The sequence below is a fragment of the Salvelinus namaycush genome, chromosome 25 (genome assembly GCF_016432855.1).
Source record: "Salvelinus namaycush isolate Seneca chromosome 25, SaNama_1.0, whole genome shotgun sequence".
Classification (NCBI taxonomy): Eukaryota; Metazoa; Chordata; class Actinopteri; order Salmoniformes; family Salmonidae; genus Salvelinus; species Salvelinus namaycush.
The window spans coordinates 4,757,669-4,784,842 of NC_052331.1; the positions used below are offsets into that span (position 1 = coordinate 4,757,669).

Here is a 27,174-nt window from a genome sequence, read left to right on the forward strand (position 1 = left end):
TAGTATTTGGTAGCATTGCCTTTAAATTGTTTAACTTGGGTCAAACATTTTAGGTAACCTTCCACAAGCTTCCCACAATAAGTTCGGTGAATTTTGGCCCATTCCTCCTGACAGAGCTGGTGTAACTAAGTCAGGTTTGTAGGCCTCCTTGCTCACACACGCTTTTCAGTTCTGCCTACACATTTTCTAGAAGATTGAGGTCAGGGGTTTGTGATGGCCACTCCAATACCTTGACTTTGCAGCAAAGCACCCCCACAACATGATGCTGCCACCCCCGCTTCACGGTTGGGAAGGTGTTCTTCGGCTTGCAAGCGTCCCCCTTTTTCCTCCAGACTCAATGATGGTCATTATGGCCAAAAAGTTCTATTTTTGTTTCATCAGACCAGAGGACATTTCTCCAAAAAGTACGATCTTTGGCCCCATGTGCAGTTGCAAATGGTAGTCTGTTTTTTTTAATGGCGGTTTTGGAGCAGTAGCTTCTTCCTTGCTGAGAGGCCTTTTAGATTATGTAGATATAGGACTTGTTTACTGTGGATATAGACACTTTTGTACCAGTTTCCTCCAGCATCTTCACAAGGTCCTTTGCTGTTGTTCTGGGATTGATTTGGACTTGTCGCACCAAAGTACGTTAATCTCTAGGATAAAATTTGTTTTAATGACTCCAACCTAAGTGTATGTAAACTTCCGACTTCAACTGAAACATATTTTTATACAAAAATATTATTACATAATGGCGGCAGGTAGCCTGGCGGGTAGGAGCGTTGCTGGATTGAATTCCCGAGCCTACAAGGTAAATATCTGTCGTTCTGCCCTTGAGCAAGGCAGTTAACCTGTTGAGGATAGAGGGCGCTATTTACACTTTGGGGGAAAATCGTGCCCAATTTAAACGGCCTCGTACTCTATTCTTGCTCGTACAATATGCATATTATTATTATCATATATCATTCTGAAAAGACAAGTAGTTGAATATTTGAATGTACTTGGAAATACACTTGGAAAGTATTTGAAAATTCTCAAATACACTGACAGAAATACAGTGCATTCGGAACGTTTTCAGACACCTTCCCCTTTTCCACATTTTGATAAATAACTGTCACGACTTCCGCCAAAGTTGGTGCCTCTCCTTGTTCGGGCGTCGTTCGTCGTCACCGGCTTTCTAGCTGCCACCGACCCATGTTTCTGTTTTCCATTACATTTCTCCCCCAAAACAAACATTACCAATCTATAACTCCTATCGATTGTAGCTTTGTGTTCTCACCAGGAAGAGAGTTGAGAGGAGAAAGGCTTTGGGATAGATGAGGGAGAGTAGAAAGAGAGATAATGAGACACAGGGAGAAAGAGAGAGGGAAATATTAAGGGGCAGAAAGAGAGAGAGCTGCTAGAAAAGAGATGCTCGGTCAGCAGATGGAGTCTGTGTGTGGTGGGCTGGAGATGAGGGTCTACACCGTTGGTAGCCTGACAGTCCTGTCACTGTTGAACTGCCACCCCCGCATAACCAGCGTCCCACCACACAGGGGGTACCAGACGGACAGACTGTCTGCTCTGGGGCCCAGAAGTAGGGTGATGTGGCCCCTAGACATGATCTAATGACAGTTTTTTTAATGGTTAAGGTTAGGATTTGGTGAGGGAAAGCTGATCTTAGATCTGTGCCTAAATGCAACTTCTATCCCATAGTCAGGAGACTCTGTTAAAATACTTTCCAAAAAGCAGACTCTCTGCCTTTTGAGGTAATCCTATGATAGCATGTCATCATCGTATTGGCCATACAGCTCTAATGGTGCTACCCTTTTCCCTGCTTAACACCCTATTCCCATGACTCTGGCATGCAGGCACACACACTAGTCTATTCCAGACAGACACCCTCTCTGACCACATCCTGTCCTGTTAGCTGCGTTTCGGGTATGGCCGAGTGACAACCCAACCACACCACTTATTCTCAATGATGAGAGCACCATGCTGCTTCTGTTACTAAATGAATCCCACTTTGTTGTACATGTACAGTATAAAAACAAGAGGAAAACCAGTGGGCCTCTGGGAAAACATAGGAAGTGTATGGGATGTCTCAATGTCTATACTGCCCTTATTTGATGGTTTGTCCTAAACATTTGTTGACCTGTATATAAAATGTGACAACAGAATCTAAAATGTGTGTCCGGGTAGCCTGTATCCGAACTGCTCTAATTCACTTCACAATATCAGTGAAATGTACCAATTCAGTGTGTATCCAGGCTAGTGTCTGGGGACAATAAGCAGTTTGTGAACAGCCACTAAAGTAGCTACAGCTGAGAGATCAATGGAAACACTGTTAGGAGCATAATGAGGTTCAATAAACCCCTTCACCTCCAGACATTTACTTAACGCTTTACCTCCACCTGGAGACGGGATCAATTGGCTTGGCTATGGTATACAGCAGTGTTCAGCAGTGTTAAAGACATTAATACAGTATTATTCTACAGTCCTACTGTATGTCCCTTGGTATTCACAGGACATCTACAGAAACCATGTGGTAACACTATTTTCATTTGACCTTTTATTTAACTCGGCAAGTCGGTTAAGAACTTAAGAACAAATTCTTATTTACAATGACGGCCTACCCCGGCCAAACCCGGACGATACTGGGCCAATTGTGCGCCGCCCTATGGGACTCCCAATCAAGGCCGGTTGTGATACAGCCTGGAATCTAACCAGGGTCTGTAGTGACGCCTCTAGCAGTGCCTTAGACCGCTTTGCCACTCGGGAGCCCACTGGGTACTTTCAAGTCACAATAAGTGACATAGCCAACACAGGACCCAGGCCTGTTGCTGAAAGGCCTATAAAATAACCAATATATAACCACTAGCAGGATGCTAACACAGGCCACATACTGGAAGAGCATTGTTACTTACTAGTGTACCACAGCCAAGTTTGTATGCCTTCTCCCTCACCGGACCACAACTGAAATTAAAATGACCCTTTTAACTTTTTCTTTCTTTTTTTACCCTTGGTCATTTGGAAGGAATGTACTGTTCTTATCCTATCTGAGAGGTCAGACAGTACCTCAAGAGTTACGGATATAAGCGCATTTTGCATATTAAAATACTTAAAACTGAACCTCACTAGTGTCGCGAGCTTCCACCCCTTCTCTTTCCCTCCCTCCTTCACTCTCTGTCCCATTCTGGCTCTGATTCCCAGTGATGTGGGATAACCAGGTGTGGGACTCGTCACAATAATTTGAGCCTGAGGGCTCTATTCTCGGCTAGTGTCAAGCCAGCACTGTTAAAGCCACCGATCTCCAATTTTCAAACCCTAGCGCCAGGATTCGTAATTTACCTGTCTTAAATGCTTGCGCTGAGGTGGTAGTGTTGGCAATATCTGAGGTGTGTTCTTATAAACACATACTAAAGTGACAATTTCTGTATGTGCTGGAGGGGATATTCAAGACCAACTAGTTGTTTATGGCATGGATTTTGAAAATGGAAGTGCAGCCTATCCAGCTGTGACGCACAGTGCCCATTTGCACCTGGAACAAGAGATGTGTTTTAGTGTGCCCGTAAACCTTGTATTTAGAAACATAACTCATGTTTTTTCCCCCCCATTTCGTTTCATTTGATTAAAAACCAAGCATAGCCGCCGCTCCTCATAATGAAGGCATTTCTGGGTGGGGAACGACCAATGGGTGGGAATCCCTTTGTTTTTGTTTCACATCCATGGCATTAACAACACTAAAGATAACAGTTACATCATTAATAATACTTTAGCTTTTTTTAACAATGGCAACGCTAACTATTCTCTCTTTGAATTTGAAAGGCCTAAACCCACCTATTAAACGTTCCAGCTGTCTTGATAGCCAAGCAAGAAACCATATTGATATAGAAAATGTTACAAGAAACACACCTGCTTCAAAAGGACAAACATAAAATAAAGAACTATTTGTAAAAACGTTCTGCTTTTTCATCAGCCCCAAATAAAATTAAAGGTGTAATCATAATGATACATAAGTAATTACCTTCCTGGGTAAAGGCGAAGACCAAGAACGCATAATCAATTTCCTGAAATGTATCCATAGTGGAAAGAGCATTTCATTTATTAATATGTATGGTCCAAATTCATATGATACTACATTTTTGGATTCTCTGAACAGCATATTGTTCGGATTAACTGATTTCCATCTGGTTATTGGGACAGACATGAATGACATGTGGGACAAATGTAATAAGACAAACTACAATCCACATGCAACCAAGGCTCTCCAGCATATACTCTCTGATTACAACCTCATTGATGCATGGCGGGCACAAAATCCATAAGCAAAAGAGTACACTTTTTTACTTAAAACAGGTATAAATCTTTCACACAAATCTATTTTATACTTATCTACACCTCTATTTTATTTCATCAAGAAAATGTGACATATGAGCTTGTCCGACCATCACGCTTACTAGTGCCAACTTCAAAATGTCAGAATCTGCTAAAAGAGCCACAAGATGGCGTTTCAATACTACAAAATCCTACATTCTGTGATCAATTTCATATTGAACTAAATTAATTCATAATGATCAATACAAATTCAGTCAACAACCCTTGGACTCTATGGGATGCCGCAAAGGTTTTATAAAAAATAATGCAACTGACAGAGAGCATAATTTGACATCCATCGAATAAGACTCAACCATTACTTCCATGGTAATTGTCCCACTCATTTACTGGGCAACAAGCTACGCCGTAATGATCAATTAGCCGATATAGCAACTATTTAAGAGTTTTTGAATCAATTCCATGAGAATATTAGTCACATGCACAGGGTACAGTGATATTCTTATGCTCCGAACTCCAACAGTGCAGGTCAAAAGCAAAGAGAAGTGAATGAAACAATAATAAATATACACATTTACAACTGTAGAAATGATAAATGTCCATTGGGGGCAGGGTAAGTGTTCTTGGGGGGAGTGAGTGAAACAACAATTAATAAATATATACTACCGGACAAAAGTTTTAGAACGCCTACTCATTCAAAGGTTTTTCTTTGTTTTTACTATTCTACATTGTAGAATAATAGATGAAGAGATCAAAACTACGAAATAATACAATCATGTAACCATAGTGTTAAACAAATCAAAATATATCTTCAAAAAGCCACCTTTTGCTCAGACCCCAACCAAGGAGCATCAAAAGTCATGCTATAAATTCTCAGACGACCCAAAGATTCCTTGATGCCCCTCCAGACTCCTTCTGCCTACCCAAAGACTTCAGAGGACAAAAATCAGTTAACCACCTAACTGAGGAACTCAATTTAACCTTGCGCAATACCCTAGATGCAGTTGCACCCCTAAAAACATGTCATAAGAAACTAGCTCCCTGGTATACAGAAAATATCCGAGCTCTGAAGCAAGATTCCAGAAAATTGGAACGGAAATGGCGCCACACCAAACTGGAAGTCTTCCGACTAGCTTGGAAAGACAGTACCGTGCAGTATCGAAGAGCCCTCACTGCTGCTCGATCATCCTATTTTTTTACAACTTAATTGAGGAAAATAGGAACAATCCAAAATGTATTTTTGATACTGTCGCAAAGCTAACTAAAAAGCGGCATTCCCCAAGAGAGGATGGCTTTCACTTCAGCAGTAATAAATTCATGAACTTCTTAGAGGAAAAGATTAGAAAGCAAATTACAGACTCCTCTTTAAATCTGTGTATTCCTCCAAAGCTCAGTTGTCCTGAGTCTGCACAACTCTGCCAGGACCTAGGATCAAGGGAGACACAAGTGTTTTAGTACTATATCTCTTGACACAATGATGAAAATAATCATGGCATCTAAACCTTCAAGCTGCATACTGGACCCTATTCCAACTAAACTACTGAAAGAGCTGCTACCTGTGCTTGGCCCTCCTAACATAATAAACGGCTCTCTATCCACCGGATGTGTACCAAAGTCACTAAAAGTGGCAGTAATAAAGCCTCTCTTGAAAAAGCCAAACCTTGACCCAGAAAATATAAAAAACTAATCGGCCTATATCGAATCTTCCATTCCTCTCAAAAAAAATTGAAAAAGCTGTTGCGCAGAAACTCACTGAAGACAAACAATGTAAATGAAATGCTTCAGTCTGGTTTTAGACCCCATCATAGCATCGAGACTGCACTTATGAAGGTGGTAAATTACCTTTTAATGGCGTCAGACGGAGGGTCTGCATCTGTCCTCGTGCTCCTAGACCTTAGTGCTGCTTTTGATACCATCGATTACCACGTTCTTTTGGAGAAATTGGAAACCCAAATTGGTCTACACGGACAAGTTCTGGCCTGGTTTTGATCTTATCTGTCGGAAAGATATCAGTTTGTCTCTGTGAATGATTTGTCCTCTGACAAATCAACTGTAAATTTCAGTGTTCATCAAGGTTCCGTTTTAGGACCACTATTGTTTTCACTATATATTTTACCTCTTGGGGATGTCATTCGAAAACATAATGTTAACTTTCACTGCTATGCGGATGACACACAGCTGTACATTTCAATGAAACATGGTGAAGCCCCAAAATTGCCCTCGCTAGAAGCCTGTGTTTCAGACATAAGGAAGTGGATGGCTACAAACGTTCTACTTTTAAACTCGGACAAAACAGAGATGCTTGTTCTAGCTCCCAAGAAACAAAGATCTTCTGTTGAATCTGACAATTAATCTTGATGGTTGTACAGTCGTCTCAAATAAAACTGAAGGACCTCGGCGTTACTCTGGAACCTGATCTCTCTTTTGACGAACATATCAAGACTGTTTCAAGGACAGCTTTTTTTCATCTACGCAGCATTGCAAAAATCAGAAACTTTGTCCAAAAATGATACAGAAAAATTAATCCATGCATTTGCTACTTCTAGGTTAGACTACTGCAATGCTCTACTTCCCGGCTAAAGCACTAAAACTTCAGTTAGTGCTAAATACGGCTGCTAGAATCCTGACTAGAACGAAAAAATTTGATCATATTACTCCAGTGCTAGCCTCCCTACACTGGCTTCCTGTTAAGGCAAGGGCTGATTTCAAGGTTTTACTGCTAACCTACAAAGCATTACATAAGCTTGCTCCTACCCATCTTTCCTATTTGGTCCTGCCGTACATACCTACACGTAGGCTACGGTCACAAGACGCAGGCCTCCTAATTGTCCCTAGAATTTCTAAGCAAACAGCTGGAGGCAGGACCTTCTCCTATAGAGCTTCATTTTTATGGAATGGTCTGCCTACCCATGTGAGAGACGCAGACTCGGTCTCAACCTTTAAGTCTTTACTTAAGACTCATCTCTTCAGTAGGTCATTTGATTGAGTGTAGTCTGGCCCAGGAGTGTGAAGGTGAACGGAAAAGCTCTGGAGCAACGAACCGCCCTTTCTGTCTCTGCCTGGCCGGTTCCCCTCTCTCCACTGGGATTCTCTGCCTCTAACCCTATTACAGGGGCTGAGACACTGGCACTTTCTAGGGAGTTTTTCCTAGCCACCGTGCTTCTACACCTGCATTGCTTGCTGTTTGGGGTTTTAGGCTGGGTTTCTGTACAGCACTTTGAGATAGCAGCTGATGTAAGAAGGGCTATATAAATACATTTGATTTGATATCCTAGTGTTTTCAATAGGCGATGAGTTGAAAAACGACCAGCCTAATAATTTCCACTTCCTGTTTGGATTTTTTCTCAGGTTTTTGCCTGCCATATGAGTTCTGTTATACTCACAGACATAATTCAAACCGTTTTAGAAACGTCAGAGTGTTTTCTATCCAATACTAATAATAATATGCATATATTAGCAACTATGACTGAGGAGCAGGCCGTTTACTCTGGGCACCTCTGTGCACCTTTCATCCAAGCTACTCAATACTGCCTCTGCAGCCATAAGAAGTTAACACAGGTGTGAGTGTTGACGAGGACAAGGCTGGAGATCACTCTGTCGTGCTGATTGAGTTTGAATAACAGACTGGAAGCTTCAAAAGGAGGGTGGTGCTTGGAATCATTGTTCATCCTCTGTCAACCATGGTTACCGGCAAGGAAACACGTGCCGTCATCATTGCTTTGCACAAAAAGAGCTTCACAGGCAAGGATATTGCTGCCAGTAAGATTGCACCTAAATCAACCATTTATCGGATCATGAAGAACTACAAGGAGAGCGGTTCAATTGTTGTGAAGAAGGCTTCAGGGCGCCCAAGAAAGTCCAGCAAGCGCCAGGACCGTCTCCTAAAGTTGTTTCAGCTGCAGGATCGGGGCACCACCAGTACAGAGCTTGCTCAGAGCTTGCTCAGGAATGGCAGCATCTGCACGCACAGTGAGGCGAAGACTTTTGGAGGATGGCCTGGTGTCAAGAAGAGCAGCAAAGAAGCCACTTCTCTCAAGGAAAAACATCAGGGACAGACTGATATTCAGCAAAAGGTACAGGGATTGGACTGCTGAGGACTGGGGTAAAGTAATTTTCTCTGATGAATCCCTTTTCCGATTGTTTGGGGCATCCGGAAAAAAGCTTGTCCGGAGAAGACATGGTGAGCGCTACCATCAGTCCTGTGTCATGCCAACAGTAAAGCATCCTGAAACCATTCATGTGTGGGGTTGCTTCTCAGCCAAGGGAGTGGGCTCACTCACAAATTTGCCTAAGAACACAGCCATGAATAAAGAATGGTACCAACACATCCTCTGAGAGCAACTTCTCCCAACCATCCAGGAACAGTTTGGTGACGATCAATGCCTTTTCCAGCATGATGAAGCACCTTGCCATAAGGCAAAAGTGGAGAACTAAGTGGCTCGGGGAACAAAACATCGATATTTTGGGTCCATGGCCAGGAAACTCCCCAGACCTTAATCCCATTGAGAACTTGTGGTCAATCCTCAAAGAGGCGGATGGACAAACAAAAACCCACAAATTCTGACAAACTCCAAGCATTGATTATGCAAGAATGGGCTTCCATCAGTCAGGATGTGGCCCAGAAGTTAATTGACAGCATGCCAGGACGGATTGCAGAGGTCTTGAAAAAGAAGGGTCAACACTGCAAATATTGACTCTTTGCATCAACTCAAAAATCAAAATTGTCAATAAAAGCCTTTGACACTTATGAAATGCTTGTAATAATACTTCAGTATTCCATAGTAACATCTGACAAAAATATCTAAAGACACTGAAGCAGCAAACTTTGTGGACATTAATATTTGTGTCATTCTCAAAACTTTTGGCCACGACGGTAGATAATTAAAAATTAAGAAAAACCCTTGAATGAGTAGGTGTTTTAAAACTTTTGACCGGTAGTGTACACTCGTTGACCAGTTTATTAGGTACACCACCACGTTCACAAAAATGTATTGCTCCTACAGAGTCACGTGGCTGTGGATTGCTTCACAAAGCAGGCAGACATTCATCGAGGCATTCAGTTACTGTTCGATTAAATATTAGAATGGGTAAAATTACTGACCTAAACTACTTTAAGCGTGGTATGATCGTCAGTGCCAGGCACGCCAGATCCAGTATCTCAGAAACGGCTGCCCTCCTGGGCTTTTCATGCACGACAGTGTCTTGGGTTTTCCGAGAATGCTGCGACAAACTAAAAATATCCAGTCAGTGGCAGTTCTGTGGTCCACAACAGCTTGTTGATGAGAGAGGTCGAAGGAGAATGGCAAAATCGGGCAAGCTAACAAGCGGGCCACAAACAGACAAATAGCAGCACAGTACAACAGTGGTTTGGGGAACGCCATCTTGGGATGCACAACTCATCAATCCTTGTCACGGATCGGCTATTACAGCAGACGACCACACTAGATTGAACTCCTATCAGTTCAAAATAAGAAGAAGCAGCTCCAGGGGGCATGCGATTACCAACGCTGAGTGAAAAAACAACACCTGGTCTGACGAATCCAAGTTCCTGTTGCCTCATGTTGATGGCAGAGTCAGGATTTGGCATAAGCAGCTTGAGTCCATAGACCCATCCTACCTGTGGTCAACGGTACAAGCTGGTGGCAGTGGTGTACCTTTGTCTAATCTGCAGCAACTACTTGATGTCATCGCGTCAGCAAGGACCAACATCCCTGTGGAACGTTTCCGACTTGTAGAATCCATGCTCCGAAAAATTCAGGCTGTTCTGGAGGGAAAGGGGGGTTCAACCCGGTACTAGATGGCTGTACCTAAAACTGTCCGGTGAGTGTATAGATACATTTTTTCAACTGTAACAAAGATAAATGTCCATTGAGGGGTGGGCGCAGGGTAATTGGGGAGGGGGAGGTGGGGTAGTGGTAGAATATCCATAGGGGGAGCAGCAAGTGGGGAGGAGTATGAAGTCCAGGGGGTAGGAAGGGGACAGGAGTGCAGGTAGCTGCCTAGGTGCTATTCCGCAGCCTGATGGTCTGGGGGTAGAAACTATTGACCAGTCTGACCAGTTTTGCCTTGATACTCCTATAATATCCGCATCTGAGTGATGGAAGCGGGGAGAACAGGCCGTGGCTCGGGTGGCTGAGGTCCTTGATGATCTTCTTGGCCTTCCTGTAACACCTGGTGCATTGGAGGGCAAGCAGTGAGCACCCAATGGTGCGTTCGACTGAGAGTACCACCCTCTGTAGAGCCTTGTGGTCAGCGGCGGTGGAGCTGACGTACAAGGCTGTGATGCAGCCTGACCGAATGCTTTCAATAGTGCTCCTGTAGAACACTGCGAGGGCCCTCGGGACAGTCGTGGGTAAACAAGGAGTTTAAGAGTGAACTGAGGACGCACCCTTGTGGGGCCCCCGTGTTGAGGATCAGGGTGGAAGAGGTAACGTTGCCTACCTTCCTTATCTGGGGCGCCCTGTCCAGGAAGTTCAGGACCTTGTTGCATAGGGAGTTCAGTCCCAGGGTTGGGAGTTTTTTAATGAGCTTAGATGGCACTATGGTATTGAAGGTCGATGAACAAATATGCGTTCCTCTTGTCCAGGTGGGTGAGGGCAGTGTGCAGTGGAATGGCGATTGCGTCATCCGTCAATCTGTTAGGGTGGTAGGCGAATTGGAGCGGGTTGAGTGTGTCGAGAAGGTGGTCTTTGATTAGCCTCTCGAAGCACTTCATGATGACAGAAGTGAGTGCTATGGGTCGGTAGGCACGGGATGAAAGTGGACATCTTGAAGCAGTTTAGGATAACAGCTTGAGCTAGAGAGAGATTGAAAATGTCTGAAAACTCAACAGCTAGTTGGTCTGCACATGCTCTGAGGGCCGGCAGCCTTGCGAGGGTTAACACGGTTGAATGATTTACATACATCCTCCGTGGTGACCGTAAGCACGTAACCTCATTGCCCTCAGTCTCTCCTAAGCAACTCAGAGTCGTTAGGCTCGAAGCGGGAGAAAAAGTTGTCTCGAAGCCCCTGATCGTTAAAAGTCCCTGCCACATATGCTTCGTGTCCGACCCGCTGAATTGCTCGTACACTTTGCCCTTAATTCTTACAATGTCTTGCCATCTTGATCGATCTGCGTACTGTCGGTTGTATTCGTACTGTTTAACGATACAATTGTTCCCAGTCTCCTTGCCGTGTTTATAAGCAGCATCTCTCTCCTTCAGTTTCCTAACAAGGCTGCAATCAATCCCCGGTTTTTGATTTGGGTAAGTTTTGAAAGACATCGATATCACATTTTTTTATGAATCTGGTGACTGAGTCGGCATATTCAATGATGTTATGCCCTGAAATATATTCCAGTCCATGTGATCAAAACAGTCTCGGAGCATTGATTCTAATTGGTCAAACCAGCGTTGTACCGACCTGACCACCGAAACTTCCCTCGAGTCTGTAGGCGGGGAGGAGAAAAATGGAGTTGTGGTCAGATTTGGCAAAAGGAGGACGGGAAAGGGCCTTAAACCGAGTAAAAACGAGTCACAAACCCGGATCCGGGATCCCCCCCATCAAAAAAGCTGACTAGCATAGCCTAGCCTAAAGCCACAGGGATATCATATAATAAAATGTTCATGAAATCACAAGTCCAAGACACCAAATGAAAGATACACATCTTGTGAATCCAGCCATCATTTCTGATTTTTAAAATGTTTTACAGGGAAGACACAATATGTATTTCTATTAGCTAACCACCATAGCAAAAGACAACTTTTTTTTCCCACCATTTTTTTCCTGCATAGGTAGCTATCACAATTTCGACCAAATAAAGATATAAATAGCCACTAACCAAGAAACAACTTCATCAGATGACAGTCTGATAACATATTTATTGTATAGCATATGTTTTGTTAGAAAAATTTGCATATTTCAGGTATAAATCATAGTTTACCATTGCAGCCACCATCACAACTCTCACCAAAGCAACTAGAATAACTACAGAGACCAACGTGAATTACCTAAATACTCATCATAAAACATTTATGAAAAATACACAGCGTACAGCAAATGAAAGACAAAGATCTTGTGAATCCAGCCAATATTTCAGATTTTTTAAGTGTTTTACAGCGAAAACACAATATAGCATTATATTAGCTTAGCACAATAGCCAACCACACAACAGCATTGATTCAAGCCAACAATAGCGATAACGAATAAACCAGCAAAAGATATTAATTTTTTCACTAACCTTCTCAAACTTCTTCAGATGACAGTCCTATAACATCATATTACACAATACATATAGAGTTTGTTCGAAAATGTGCATATTTAGCGGCACAAATCGTGGTTATACAATGACAATAGTAGCCAAGCTGCCAACAATATGTCGGGAGAAATCTTGGGAGAGGCACCTAATCTAAATCAGTAACTAATCATAAACTTGACTAAAAAATACAGGTTGGACAGCAAATGAAAGATACATTAGTTCTTAATGCAATCGCTGTGTTAGATTTTTAAAATTAACGTTACTACGACATACAGCGTGCGTTAAAGCGAGACCACACCGAAATTAATGGCGGAATAGTAGTTTTACATTTTTCAACAGAACAACGAATTAACATCATAAATAGTTCTTACTTTTTGATGAGCTTCCATCAGAATCTTGTGCAAGTTGTCCTTTGTCCAGAATCATCGTTGCTCGGTTGTAGATTGTCGTCTTCAACTTAGGAATTAGCAGCAAACATTAGCTATGTGGCCCAGACGTGTCCAACTCTTCATAACGCAGCACAAAGAAAGCACAAAGAAAATTCCGGAAATCGCAATATACTGATATAACTCGGTTTAAAATAACTACATTATGATGTTTTTAACACCTATATCGAATAAAATCAGAGCCGGATATATCTAAGGCCTATAACGAGAGCTTTTCAGAATGCCATCCTGAGGTCTGTCTTGCGCCATGACGAACGTTGAAAAGAGTGCACCCCCGGTTCCAAGAGCCTTTATATGGCCTCAGATCTGCCTAGCAACACCATTCCAATTCTCACTGCTTACTGACATCTAGGGGAAATCGTATGCAGTGCATGTCGACTCATAGATTACATGCAAATTAATAAACTGACCCTGGAACAGAGTGCCCGATTTCAGATTTCTCACTTCCTGACAGGAAGTTAGCTGCAACTTGAGTTCTGTTTTACTCACAGATATAATTAAAACGGTTTTAGAAACTAGAGAGTGTTTTCTATCCAATAGTAATAATAATATGCATATTGTACGAGCAAGAATTGAGTACGAGGCAGTTTAATTTGGGAACGAATTCGAAATGGCGCCCCCCTATTGACAAGAAGTTTTAAACCCCTGTCAAAAAGGTGTATAGCAGTGGTCAAGTGTAGAATTTCGGAGTTAGACAGTCAATGTGTTTCTAGTAGTTGGGGAGTACGGACCTCAAATTACTTTTGTTAGTGTCCCCCCGTGACAATGAACGCTGCCTCCAAGTATGCGGTCTCCAGTTTGTTCACGGCCCAAAGAAGATCTTTGAGAGCATTTTTGGGTCAGCCTGGGGCGGGTTGTGCACAGCCGTGGCGATAATCCCTGAGAACTCTCGGAAAGTTAAAAGGGCGACATTTGAAGTATTCCAAGTCCGGAGCGCAGAAGCTCGCAAGTTCCTGTACGTTTCCCCCATCGCACCACTTGTTATTGGTAATAAAGCAACTGTATACCCTACTGGTTGTATATAATCTGTTTGGATGTCTGAGGAAAGGAAATTATCAGAAAACCAGAGCATGTAGCAGAATCTGATGTCCTTCTAGAAGGAGATCCTCGCTCTGAGTTTGTCAAGTTTATTCACTAGTGATTCAACATCGAGTAGTATGCTCGGTAATGGAGGACCGGTCGCCCGGCGTCTCAATCTCACTGAGACCCCTCTACATGTACCTCTCCATCGGCATCTTCATTTCCTTCTCTCCAGTAGGACTCCAAGGCCATCGGGTGCCTCAACAAAGAGGCTGGACCATTGTTTCACCATCTCTGGGAATTCGGGAATGTTGGATGGACGGTGAGTGCTCGGATTCATATTCCAATAGTTCTACCAGATGTATCAAGTAAAGCAAGAAACAAACTGAGTAAGAACATTTGACAAAAACACTAGAAAAAAATACTAGGAAAAGTAGAAACCTGTAGGAGCTCAAGGCGAGGCTACTATGTTCGTGGCCAAGCCCTCGTTACACCTACAACTTGTTTACTCATCAAAACCCAGCCTTTTCGAGCCACCACCAGCTTTTGTGCTCATAAATAACAGCTGTGAAAATAGCAAAAATATTTTTGACCCACCCCTGGAACTATAGAGCTAACGCCAGCGCTTAGATTCACCATTGCGTTAGGTTTGTTAAAATAGAGCCCTGTGTGATTTATATGCAGATGTTTAATGAGCAATAAAGACAGGATTGTATAACCCATGGCACGCTGAGTACTGGGAACATTCCGGGTCTCCATCAGTCAACTGGTGTGTCAGTTCCCATTCGTCCAGCCAAAGGAAGTTAAACATTAACTAACCAGTCACGGGAGAGTTAGAGAAACAGAACAGTGCATAACATATAACAACGGGTCAGGAATGTTTCCTGACCATGTGACCTGACCAGGACAAACGCTGGGAACTAGTTATAAACTACAACAAGGCCCAGGGTTATATTCCTGGTCAAACTCTGGGAACTAGTTATAAACTACAACAAGGCCCAAGGTTATATTCCTGGTCAAACTCTGGGAACTAGTTATAAACTACAACAAGGCCCAGGGTTATATTCCTGGTCAAAATCTGGGAACTAGTTATAAACTACAACAAGGCCCAGGGTTATATTCCTGGTCAAAATCTGGGAACTAGTTATAAACTACAACAAGGCCCAGGGTTATATTCCTGGTCAAACTCTGGGAACTAGTTATAAACTACAGCAAGGGCCCAGGGTTATATTCCTGGACGTGGACATGAAACTCATGAGTCCTGACCCTACACATAGCCACAAGAGTAACCTGCTCTTATAAGCTCTCTTATGCACTTTCCACTGTTTTAACGTCCATTCATTGTTATGTTTATGTTGTGTTGTGTGTTACTATATGTATGCTGCTCTCTTGGTCAGGGCTCATTTGAAAAAAAGATGTACATTTCAATTTGACTTCTCTTGTTAAAGGATAAAAACTATTTTAAAAAATGAATCAAATCCACTCTGGTTGACTCAGTAAAGCAACATATAAACTCACTGTCAACTGCGTTTATTTTCAGCAAACTTAACATGTGTAAATATTGGTATGAACATAAGATTCAACAACTGAGACATAAACTGAACAAGTTCCACAGACATGTGACTAACAGAAATGGAATAATGTGTCGTCCCTGAACAAAGGGGGGGGTCAAAATCAAAAGTAACAGTCAGTATCTGGTGTGGCCACCAGCTGCATTAAGTACTGCAGTGCATCTCCTCCTCATGGACTGCACCAGATTTGCCCGTTCTTGCTGTGATACGTTACCCCACTCTTCCACCAAGGCACCTGCAAGTTCCCGGACATTTCTGAGGGGAATGGCCGTAGCCCTCACCATCCGATCCAACAGGTCCCAGATGAGATCCGGGCTCTTCGCTGGCCATGGCAGAACATTGACATTCCTGTCTTGCAGGAAATCACGCACAGAACGAGCAGTATGGCTGATGGCATTGTCATGCTGGATGGTCATGTCAGGATGAACCAGTAGGAAGGGTATGACATGAGGGAGGAGGATGTCTTCCCTGTAACGCATAGCGTTGAGATTACCTGCAGTGACAACAAGCTCAGTCCGATGATACTGTGACACACCGCCCCAGACCATGACGGACCCTTCACCTCCAAATCGATCCCGCTCCAGAGTACAGGCCTCGGTGTAATGCTCATTCCTTCTACGATAAACGCGAATCTTCACGACCTTCACCCCTGGTGAGACAAAGCCACGACTCGTCAGTGAAGAGCACTTTTTGCCAGTCCTGTCTTGTCCAGCGACGGTGGGTTTGTGTCCATAGGCGACGTTGTTGCCGGTGATGTCTGGTGAGGACCTGCCTTACAACAGGCCTACAAGCCCTCAGTTCAGCCTCTCTCAGCCTATTGCGGACAGTCTGACCACTGATGGAGGGATTGTGCGTTCCTGGTGTAACTCAGGCAGTTGTTGTTGCCATACTGTACCTGTCCCGCAGGTGTGATGTTCGGATGTACCGATCATGTGCAGGTGTTACACCTGCGAGGACGATCAGCTGTCCGTCCTGTCTCCCTGTAGCCCTGTCTTAGGCGTCTCACAGTACCGACATTGCAATTTATTGCCCTGGCCACATCTGCAGTCCTCATGCCTCCTTGCAGCATGCCTAAGGCATGTTCACCCTGGGCATCTTTCTTTTGGTGTTTTTCAGAGTCAGTAGAAAGGCCTCTATAGTGTCCTAAATTTTCATAACTATGACCTTAATTGCTCGCTGTTAGTGTCTGTTAGTAAGCTGTTAGTGTCTTAACAACCGTTCCACAGGTGCATGTTCATTAATTGTTTATGGTTCAATGAACAAGCATGGGAAACAGTGTTTAAGCCCTTTACAATGAAGATCTGTGAAGTTATTTGGATTTTTACAAATTATCTTTGAAAGACAGGGTCCTGAAAAAGGGACGTTTCTTTTTTTGCTGAGTTTCATAACCATCATTTGTATTCACTGCTCATTTTAGTATACATTATATTTCCAGGGAGGAGGGGGTAAGGACATACAGCCTCATTCTCATGACACACACGCCATCATTACCAAACGTATAACCCAATGTGCACACAAGGGGCGCACAAACAACTTAGACAACAGGGATCTTGATCCAGGAGAGGATTGAATGTCTCTGTTGTAAGCCAAGAAGCTTGATCTTGACATCTAGACACTTAGCTAGCAAGTTAGCAAACCAAATGCATAGCGGGAGCCCTGAGCTGATATAATTTGACACATTTTAGAAAACTTATAGTTATACTTAACTTATAGTTAAAAGAATGCTGCCCCCCCAGTATGCGGTATATCGCCCAAGCCTGAAAAAACACGCAACACGAACGCACACACACACTCCCCACTAAATGCCTTGCTTCCATGCCATCACTAACTCCAACGTAAGTGCATACTACCCAAGACCATTCACTACTTTATTGTCATGCTTTCCATTTTTTTAGTAATGCTTTGGCTTAAGTTAACAACACACACACACATATACATAGGGAAACAATTTTTCCCTTTTCTTTCTTCAATTGTAAAATCTGTCCTGCAAAATTAGACCTCTCACTATGGCAAACAGCAGTCAGACATAATGAGGAGCATGCTCACACACACAACGGTTAAAACGTTCACATCCACAGTAACGTTACATAGCTAAATATTACTAACACAGAAATGAAATATTCCTAGGACGTGTAGGAGGCTAAACCTGGTGGACTCTCATTGGTCTGGCCTGAGACACTGTGTTGTAGCAACCAAACAACTGGTTCAGATTAGAGAAGGCCTGGTTTTCCAAGTATGTCTTATTGTATTAGCGGTCATCATGATCTTCTGATTTATTAGATTCCACAGTCTACTCCCATCCAGACTTGCTCACTATCCAAACGGCTTGAATTTTTACTGAAGTCAATTATTTCTAGCTATGACAGTTTTGTTGGTATGTTTGGATAGGTTACTGACTGATAGAATATCCAAATAGGACCCACGTGAACAAAAATGTTGTGACTTCACTTGTGGTCAACAACTGTATAAATGTATTAGCACTTCTGAATAACTAGCTATATAACATATCCGAACACATTCAAATCAACAATATGTATAATGGGGGGGGGGGGGGGGGGGTAACAACATTAAACTGTACATCTTGAGCAGGACCCTTTCACATGAGAACTGTCTTCTTTATTAAGGTTTAATGGCAGACTACACTTATTGGTGAATTGCCGCCACCTACAGTACAACCCATTATACTTTGTGATACGATAGAACAAAATTGGGAAGAAGGAAAATTACCCTGCCAACTATTAGTCCTAACAAACAAAAACACCACCCCATTCCACCATTTAACCCTCACTAATCCTACTCCAGGCCAACAGTCTGGGAGGACACAACACTACCACTCAACACCCCCTGCAACTCTTCTGCAGTAAAACCTCGCAATCCCAAGTACTTCTCTGCAGCTGCCACCACAACCTCTATGTTCTGTGACTTACGTTCCATTTCCGCAGTACAGTTGACAACCAAGGCTATGAATGCTAAGAAACCCACCTTACTGTAGCACATATGTGGCCCTTTTCAGGAACCTAGGTGTAAGTTGCGGGTCACTACTTCACAGGAGAACCGTTTGAACGTAAACTTTTATCAAATTGCGTTTTTTGGGGCAGAAATGCCTTCTCAAACAAACTTTCATGTGCCTTAATAACAAACTTGTATGCCATCTGTAAATACGAATACAATCGTTAAATTACGAGCCTAGTTGGTTTAGCCACAGAAAAAAGGCACCAACCTTCCCACTAGCCATGATTGGCTGAGATAATGAGTGGGCTGGACATGCCGAGAGATGCGTTTGGATTGGTCTGCCATGTAGCCCGCTTCTGTCTATTTGAGCTGGTCAGTATGTCTAGGTAATCCAGTCTAACACGTTTTTTTTTTTTTAAGTATAATGTATTAAAACTGCATAAGTGTTTCTGGAGGACCGAGGACCGAGTTTTGAAATCAGTGGAATTCGAATATGATAGATAAGGAGAACACCTGTCTTCGGATTACATCTTCAAACAAAAAGGGCAAATATGGCATCCGACAGATGCGTTGATCCATGAATTATGTATACGGTTAAGATAGTCTAGCTAGCTACATTTTTAGATATTACACATTCCTAATTTTAACAGAAAGAGCCATTTGCATGGCTAGCTATAGTCTAATGCTAGCTAACATTGAACCTGGTTGGTTAGCTATCTGCAGATTCATGCAGGGTAGTAACGTCATGAGATGGGATTATGGTTCATTGTTTATCAAGCTAGCTAACTTTAGCTGGCTGGCTCGCTAGCTAACGTTTCATGTATCTTATTATTCATATCTCAGAGCTATTTGCTTGGCTAGCTATAGCCTAATGTTAGCTAGCTAACATTGAACCTGGTTGGTTAGCTACCTGCAGATTCATGCAGGGTAGTAACGTCATGAGTTGTGATTATGGTTCATTGTTTACCTAGCTGGCTAGCTAACGTTAGCTGCCTGGCTCGCTAGCTAATTTTACATGCATCTTATTATTTGTATCTCAGAGCCATTTGCTTAGCTAGCTATAGCCTAATGTTAGCTAGCTAACGTTGAACCTAGTTGGTTAGCTACATGCAGATTAATGCAGGGTAGTAATGTCATGAGTTGGGATTATGGTTCATCGTTTACCTATCTAGCTAGCTAACATTAGCTAATGTTACATGTATGACCTTATTATTCGTATCTCAGAGCCATTTGCTTAGCTAGCTATAGCCTAATGTTAGCAAGCTAACATTGAACCTCGTTGGTTAGCTACCTGCAGATTCATGCAGGGTAGTAACGTCATGAGTTGGGATTATGGTTCATTGTTTACCTAGCCAGTTAGCTACATGTCTTAACAAGACTCCACTATGCAAGTAACCATTTCGGGTGCACTCGTAAATTCAGTCTGACCATCTACGCCGATTTCAGAGCCCTCGTCTGAGTGTACCACAGTGCAGAATAACTGATGAATTTACAAACGCTCAACATCCATTGAATATGGCCGATGTTAGTAAACGTCGTCAAAAAAAGCGTAATTACATTCTTGCAAGCAGCACAGTTACAGTCCCCAACGCTCTGGATAACATGAAAACAGCCTAACCAGCTCTGCTAGGGTGAGTAAAATGGTCAGAGTGGGGTGTTCTCTCATTATGTGTCTGGAAGTAGCTAGCAAGCTAGCCAATGTTAGCAGGTTAGCTTGGGTGCTTGACTTCTGTTAGTACAGAACGCTCGGATCAACCCTTAAAGAGGATGGGTGAGGCTGAAGCTTAAGAGGGTGCGAATGATGCTGAATGGGTATAGACAAAGAAGGGCTCTCCAGTTGTAGTACCAAAAGATTTAAAGGCCATTTTCTCAAAAGTGAGTTTACAAGTTTATCAACTTTCAAAGCAAAATGACTTTCCCTGTAGTGTATGATATACGATTTTGTAGCTCAGAGTCTCTACTTTTATCCAATGTAAAAAAACACAATTTCAAATTTTGCTACATAAGTCCGAATGGAGCCGGTCGGTCACATATTATTCCCATCACTCTCTATTGGTCTCTGCCACTCACAGAAATCCTCTCAGGATCCCTCACCCTGTACCCATCTTCCTCTACCACTCTCTTCAGCATACAACACTTTCTATACTACTCTGACCCTGGCAACCTCAACCTGCCTTTCTCTCACCAGACATCTCCGATCTCCAGCCACATGGGTAACCCCACATCTAACACACACAACTATCTCCACGGATACTACATCATTCTTTGTCTCATGCCCTCCTGCACACTTCTCACATCTAAGAATCCTCCTCCTACACACTCCTGCAACATGACCATAAGCTTGGCACCTAAAACACAGTAGTATTTTCGGAACAAAATCTCTCAAGGGATAACTGACACTTCCTAACTTGACCTTGTCGGGCAAAGACAATGTCTTCTCCGTTTCACCACGCTCTCCACTGGGTCTGCGTCGCACCAAACGGCGGGCTGCACTGACACCAGGAATCTTACATTTCCGCTGATCCTCCTCAACACTGAATGACACCCCCGTTTACCATTCCTTTCAACAGCGCCCTGCTCCGGAGAGCAATTCACAGTTCTTGTCCCTAGTCGCGTGGTACAGCGCGCCCTCTCCCTCTGGACAGAAGAAACACAATAAATCCTCACAAGTTCACTTCCGAGTTACTTCCACCAACTCAACAGTTCCCAATCTCTTCTCCACCAAACCTGACACCACATATGGATCAGCCAGAATACAAGGATCCATTCTCTCCACAAATCTCACTCCCACTGGACCATAATCATCCTTGTCATCACCAGGACAAGGCTTGAACTCGTTGGTGCTCACCGCAGGTACTTCATCCTCACGTTCAATTTCTTTCTGTAGCCCTTCCAAAAGTTCTGTGAGATCCTCCATTCCATATTCACTAAAAACATGTTCCTCTTTTCTCCTGTTTTTTCTTTGTGCACCTTCTTATCCTCCATCAGATGTTCCAGAAGGCTTGTGCAATCCCCCACTCCATATTTACTCATAGTATGTTCCACGTTCCTCCTTTTTTTCCTGTCAACTCAGCCCTTTTTACCGCCCAACTCGGGCCTGTCAATGAACGCCCTTCTCCCTTCCAACCGCTCTCATGAGAGCCGCGCTGAATCAAAGCACATACACAGTACAGTGACTGTGCATGGTTGTGATCAGAGGTCACTTACTGTGTTTGTTGTTCTCAGGGGCTGTGGCTGTGGTCCTGCCAGTCTCCTGGGGGTGGGCCTGTTTTGGAGGACGACCCCTTGATGACAGCTTCGCCAGCCGGGGGACACTGGGGGTCTCCATGCTTGGGGACAGGAGAGGGAGATTAATATATAGTTATGTAAATTATGTTTCTGTGAGACACATCCATGGTCGTCTACGGTTGACTAGTTGTACTAATCTGTGATCACCGTGTCATAACTATGATATGAAGTTTCAGGAACTTTGGTAGTCTAACTTACAAACGGGTCAATATTAGACACACACTAAACCGAAAAAACATCGAAATCAACATCAATTATTTTCCTTGCTAAAATCATTTTTCTGCAATTCTCTCTCAACATCCAGTAAAATGACTTTTCCAGCCCTGGAAGTGGTATTTAAGCTATCCAGATGGAGGCAAAGCCATCATCCTAAGGTAAAATGAGAGCATGACCTTCCATGTTTCATTTAAAAATCAATAATTTCAGATACATATGAACTGAACTCCATGGTAAGCCACTTAGAGAAAAGTGGAGTACAGTAGTACAGAGCCAATGGACCATCATGGAGAGAGAGAGAACTAGCAGTAATAGACACATTTTGATTTCTAAGCACTTTACAATAATAAGTTAGCATTGCGTTGACGAGAAGTCCGAGCATGGGCTGAAATCAAGAATTGCATCGATATATTATGCTGGAATACCTCATCATTCCACTATCTATAGCTTCTTAATGCATTTTTAATTCTATTTAGAGACCATTAAGTTTAGTGGGCTGGAGTGTAGACTTCATGCCTGGTCCATGTAGTCAGATGAATCAAGTACAGGCTTAACCAAATGAACAACAAAGACGGAATGCAATATGATATTTTATTAAATAGTTTGGGGAATGTCCTGGTCTCTGAGGGAAGATCTTCAGAGCCAGATGATGTACAGTATATCATGTTGATTCTGGCCATCATCACTCCAAAGCACACTGGTTAATGGCTGATGAAATATTGCTGACCCAGTGGAGGATCATCCTACTATTTAATTTATTTTACCTGGTAAGTTGACAGAGAACACATTCTCATTTACAGCAATGACCTGGGGAATAGTTACAGGGGAGAGGAGATTAATGAGCCAATTGTAAACTGGAGATGATTAGGTGGCATGAAGGCCAGATTGGGAATTTAGCTAGGACACCGGGGTTAACACCACTACTCTTACGATGGGCCATGGGATCTTGAGTGACCACAGAGAGTCAGGACACCCGTTTAACATCCATCCGAAAGACTGCACCCTACACAGGGCAATGTCTCCCAATAAGTGCCCTGGGGCCTTGGGATATTTTGTTTATACCAGAGGAAAGAGTGCCTCCTACTGGCTTTCCAACACCATCTGGTCTCCCATCCAGGGACTGACCAAGACCAACCCTGCTTAGCTTCAGATGCAGGGTGGTATATTGCTGGCAATAAAGTGAATTGACTAAGTGAATTTCATACCAATTAAAATAGGGAAACATTGAAAAAGTTATCCTTTTTAGAAAGAACTATACTAAATATATTCACGCCACCAAGTAACTGATTAAAACACAACGTTTTGCAATGAAGGTCTACAGCAACCTCAACAGCACCCCCTTGGAAAGCTCCGTAGCCGGAGGACAGCTATTTTCCGTCCTTCTCTGCGTACATCGACTTCATTACAAAACCTAGGAGGCTCATGGTTCTCAACCCCTTCCATATACTTACACAGTAATTATGACGACTTCCTGAGGATGTCCTCCAACCTATCAGAGCTCTTGCAGTATGAGCTGACATGTTGTCCATCCAATCAAAGGATCAAAGAAATAAATATATTACTGAAAGCATAAGCTACAGCTAGCTAGCACTGCAGTGCATAAAGTGTGGTGAGTAGTTGACTCAAAGAGAGGGATAGACAATAGTTTAACAGTTTTGAACAAATACATTTCTTCAAAAATGAAGGAGAAGCTGCAGAGAGATGGAGCGCTAGCTATAATTCATTGTATTCTTGTAATTATTGTCTTAACATTCAATTACTTAGCTAAAGCAGCCAACTTAGCCTACTCAACAACCTGATTTAAACAGAGATGAATGCTATTTATGTTAGCTAGCTGGCTAAGGCTATCCAACACTGCAACTCTTCCAAGTCAAGATAAGCGGCGGTTTTATTAATTGAAAACCACCGAGGCCCGCCGGTGTAACTGCTAAACTGCTTGCTGTACACTGTACTGTGTGATTGTACACATTAATTTGATCGTGGGTTTACTCCCGTCTTAGTTCTAGTTTGTTGACTATAACCTTAATATGGTGACAACAATGTAGGCTGTGCAACGGTTATGGTATTGAAGGTTTGGCTTGGAGAAATCTTTGCTCCTGGTCACAGTAAATGTGAGAAGGAATTATATAATGAGTAGAGTGATGATGCTGTAGGAGGCTGCTAAGAAAGTGAACTGTAATCAGAGGTCAATTCAAATTGTATTTGTCACATGCTTCGTAAATGAAATACAGAAGAGTTCACACCCCTTTGCTATGACAATCCAAATTGAGCTCAGGTGCATCCAATTTCCTTTGATAGTCCTTGAGATGTCACTACAACTTGATTGGAGTCCACATCTAACTTAACAGCTTGAGAGAAGCTGAAATGAAAAATGGGACGTGCAAAGCTGATAGACATACCCAAGACGACTCAAAGCTGTAATCGCCGCCAAAGGTGCTTCTACAAAGAATTGACTCAGGGGTGTGAATACTTACCTTACGTAAGTTAGATATTTCTGTAAAATTTCTAAAAACAAGTTTTCACTTTGTCTTTATGGGGTATTGTGTGTAGAAGGGTGAGATACGAAAACTGTGTAATCCACTTTGAATTCAGGCTTTAACACAACAACATGTTGTCAAGGCAATGTATGTACAGTATCAGTTAAAAATGCAGACACCTACTCATTCCAGGGTTTTTCATTATTTTTTACTATTTTATACATTATAGATTAATAGTGAAGACATCAAGACTATGAAATAACACATATGGAATCATGTACTAACCAAAAAAGTGTTAAACAATATATTTTATATTTGAGATTCTTCAAAGTAGCCACCCTTTGCCTAGATGACAGCTTTGCACACTCTAGACATTCTCTTAACTAGCTTCATGAGGAATGCTTTCCAACAGTCTTGAAGGAGTTCCCACATATGCTAAGCACTTGTTGGCTGCTTTTCCTTCACTCTGCAGTCCAACTCATCTCAAACCCCTCAGCTCCCAGCTGTGCCCTGGACACCATATGTGAATTGATTGCCCCTCATCTATCTTCAGAGTTCGTTCTGTTAGGTGACCTAAACTGGGATATGCTTAACACCCCGGCAGTCCTACAATCTAAGCTAGATGCCCTCAATCTCACACAAATTATCAACAAATCCACCAGGTACAACCCTAAATCCGTAAACATGGGCACCCTCATAGATATTATCCTGACCAACTTGCCCTCCAAATACACCTCTACTGCTTTCAATCAGGATCTCAGTGAGCACTGCCTCATTGCCTGCATCCGCTATGGGTCCATGGTCAAACGACCACCCCTCATCACTGTCAAACGCTCCCAAAAACACTTCTGCGAGCAGGCCTTTCTAATCGACCTGGCCCGGGTATCCTGGAAGGATATTGACCTCATCCCGTCAGTCGAGGATGCCTGGTCATTCTTAAAAGTAATTTCCTCACCATCTTAAATCATCAGCATGCCCCTTTCAAAAAATGTAGAACTAAGAACGGATATAGCCCCTGGTTCACTCCATACCTGACTGCCCTCGACCAGCACAAAAAACATCCTGTGGCGGACTGCACTAGCATCGAAAAGTCCCCGCGATATGCAACTTTTCAGGGAAGTCAGGAAACAATACACGCAGTCAGTCAGGAAAGCAAAGGCTAGCTTTATCAAACAGAAATTTGCATACTGTTGCTCTAACTCCAAAAAGTTTTGGGACACTAAATTCCATGGAGAATAAGAGCACTTCCTCCCAGCTACCCACTGCACTGAGGCTAGGTAACACTGTCACCACCGATAAATCCACGATAATCGAGGATTTCAATAAGCATTTCTCTACGGCTGGCTATAGTTTCCTCCTGGCTACCCCAACCCCGGCCAACAGCTCCGCACCCCCCGCAACTACTTGCCCAAGCCTCCCAAGCTTCTCCTTCACCCAAATCCAGATAGCAGATGTTCTGAAAGAGCTGCAAAACCTGGACCCTTACAAATCAGCTGGGCTAGACAACCTGGACCCTCTCTTTCTAAAATTATCCACCTCCATTGTTGCAACTCCTATTACGAGTCTGTTCAACCTCTCTTTCGTTTCGTCCGAGATCCCTAAAGATTGGAAAGCTTCCGCAGTCACCCCCCTCTTCAAAGGGGGTGACACTCTAGACCCAAACTGTTATAGACCTATATCCATCCTGCCTTGCCTTTCTAAAGTCTTCGAGAGCCAAGTTAAACAGATCACTGACCATTTCGAATCCCGCCGTACCTTCTCCGCTGTGCAATCCGGTTTCCGAGCTGGTCACGGGTGCACCTCAGCCACGCTCAAGGTCCTAAACGATATCATAACCGCCATCGATAAAAGACACTACTGTGCAGCCGTCATCATCGACCTGGCCAAGGCTTTCGACTCTGTCAATCACCACATTCTTATCGGCAGACTCAACAGCCTTGGTTTCTCAAATGACTGCCTCGCCTGGTTCACCAACTACTTCTCTGATAGAGTTCAGTGTGTCAAATCGGAGGGCCTGTTGTCCAGACCTCTGACAGTCTCTGGGGTTACCACAGGGTTCAATTCTCGGGCAGACTCTTTTCTCTGTATATATCAACGATGTCGCTCTTGCTGTGGGTGATTCCCTGATCCACCTCTATGCAGACGACACCATTCTGTATACATCTGGTCCTTCTTTAGACACTGTGTTAACAAACCTTCAAACGAGCTTCAATGCCATTCAACACTCCTTCCTTGGCCTCCAACTGCTCTTAAAACGCTAGTAAAACTAAATGCATGCTTTTCAACCGTTTGCTGCCCGCACCCGCCCACCCGACTAGCATTACTATTCTGGACGGTTCTGACTTAGAATATGTGGAAAACTACAAATACCTAGGTGTCTAGCTAGACTGTAAACTCTCCTTCCAGACTCATATTAAACATCACCAATCCTAAATTAAATCTAGAATTGGATTCCTATTTCGCAACAAAGCCTCCTTCACTCATGCCGCCAAACATACCCTCGTAAAACTGACTATCCTACCGATCCTTGACGATGTCATTTACAAAATAGCCTTCAACACTCTACTCAGCAAACTGGATGCTGTCTATCACAGTGCCATCTGTTTTGTCACCAAAGCCCCATATACCACCCACCACTGCGACCTGTATGCTCTAGTCGGCTTGCCCTCTCTACC

At 43.1% G+C, this 27,174-nt stretch overlaps 1 protein-coding gene across 1 annotated transcript in view; it reads right to left on the reverse strand.

Annotated features, from left to right (window-relative positions):
• Window positions 1-27,174, reverse strand: part of znf512b (zinc finger protein 512B) — a 74,953-nt gene that overhangs the window by 40,099 nt on the left and 7,680 nt on the right. Inside the window, exon 3 of the mRNA XM_038963613.1 lies at window positions 21,726-21,847. Coding sequence (XP_038819541.1) covers window positions 21,726-21,846 — 121 coding nt within the window. The 5' untranslated portion in view covers window position 21,847. The remainder of the gene's footprint in view (window positions 1-21,725; window positions 21,848-27,174) is intronic.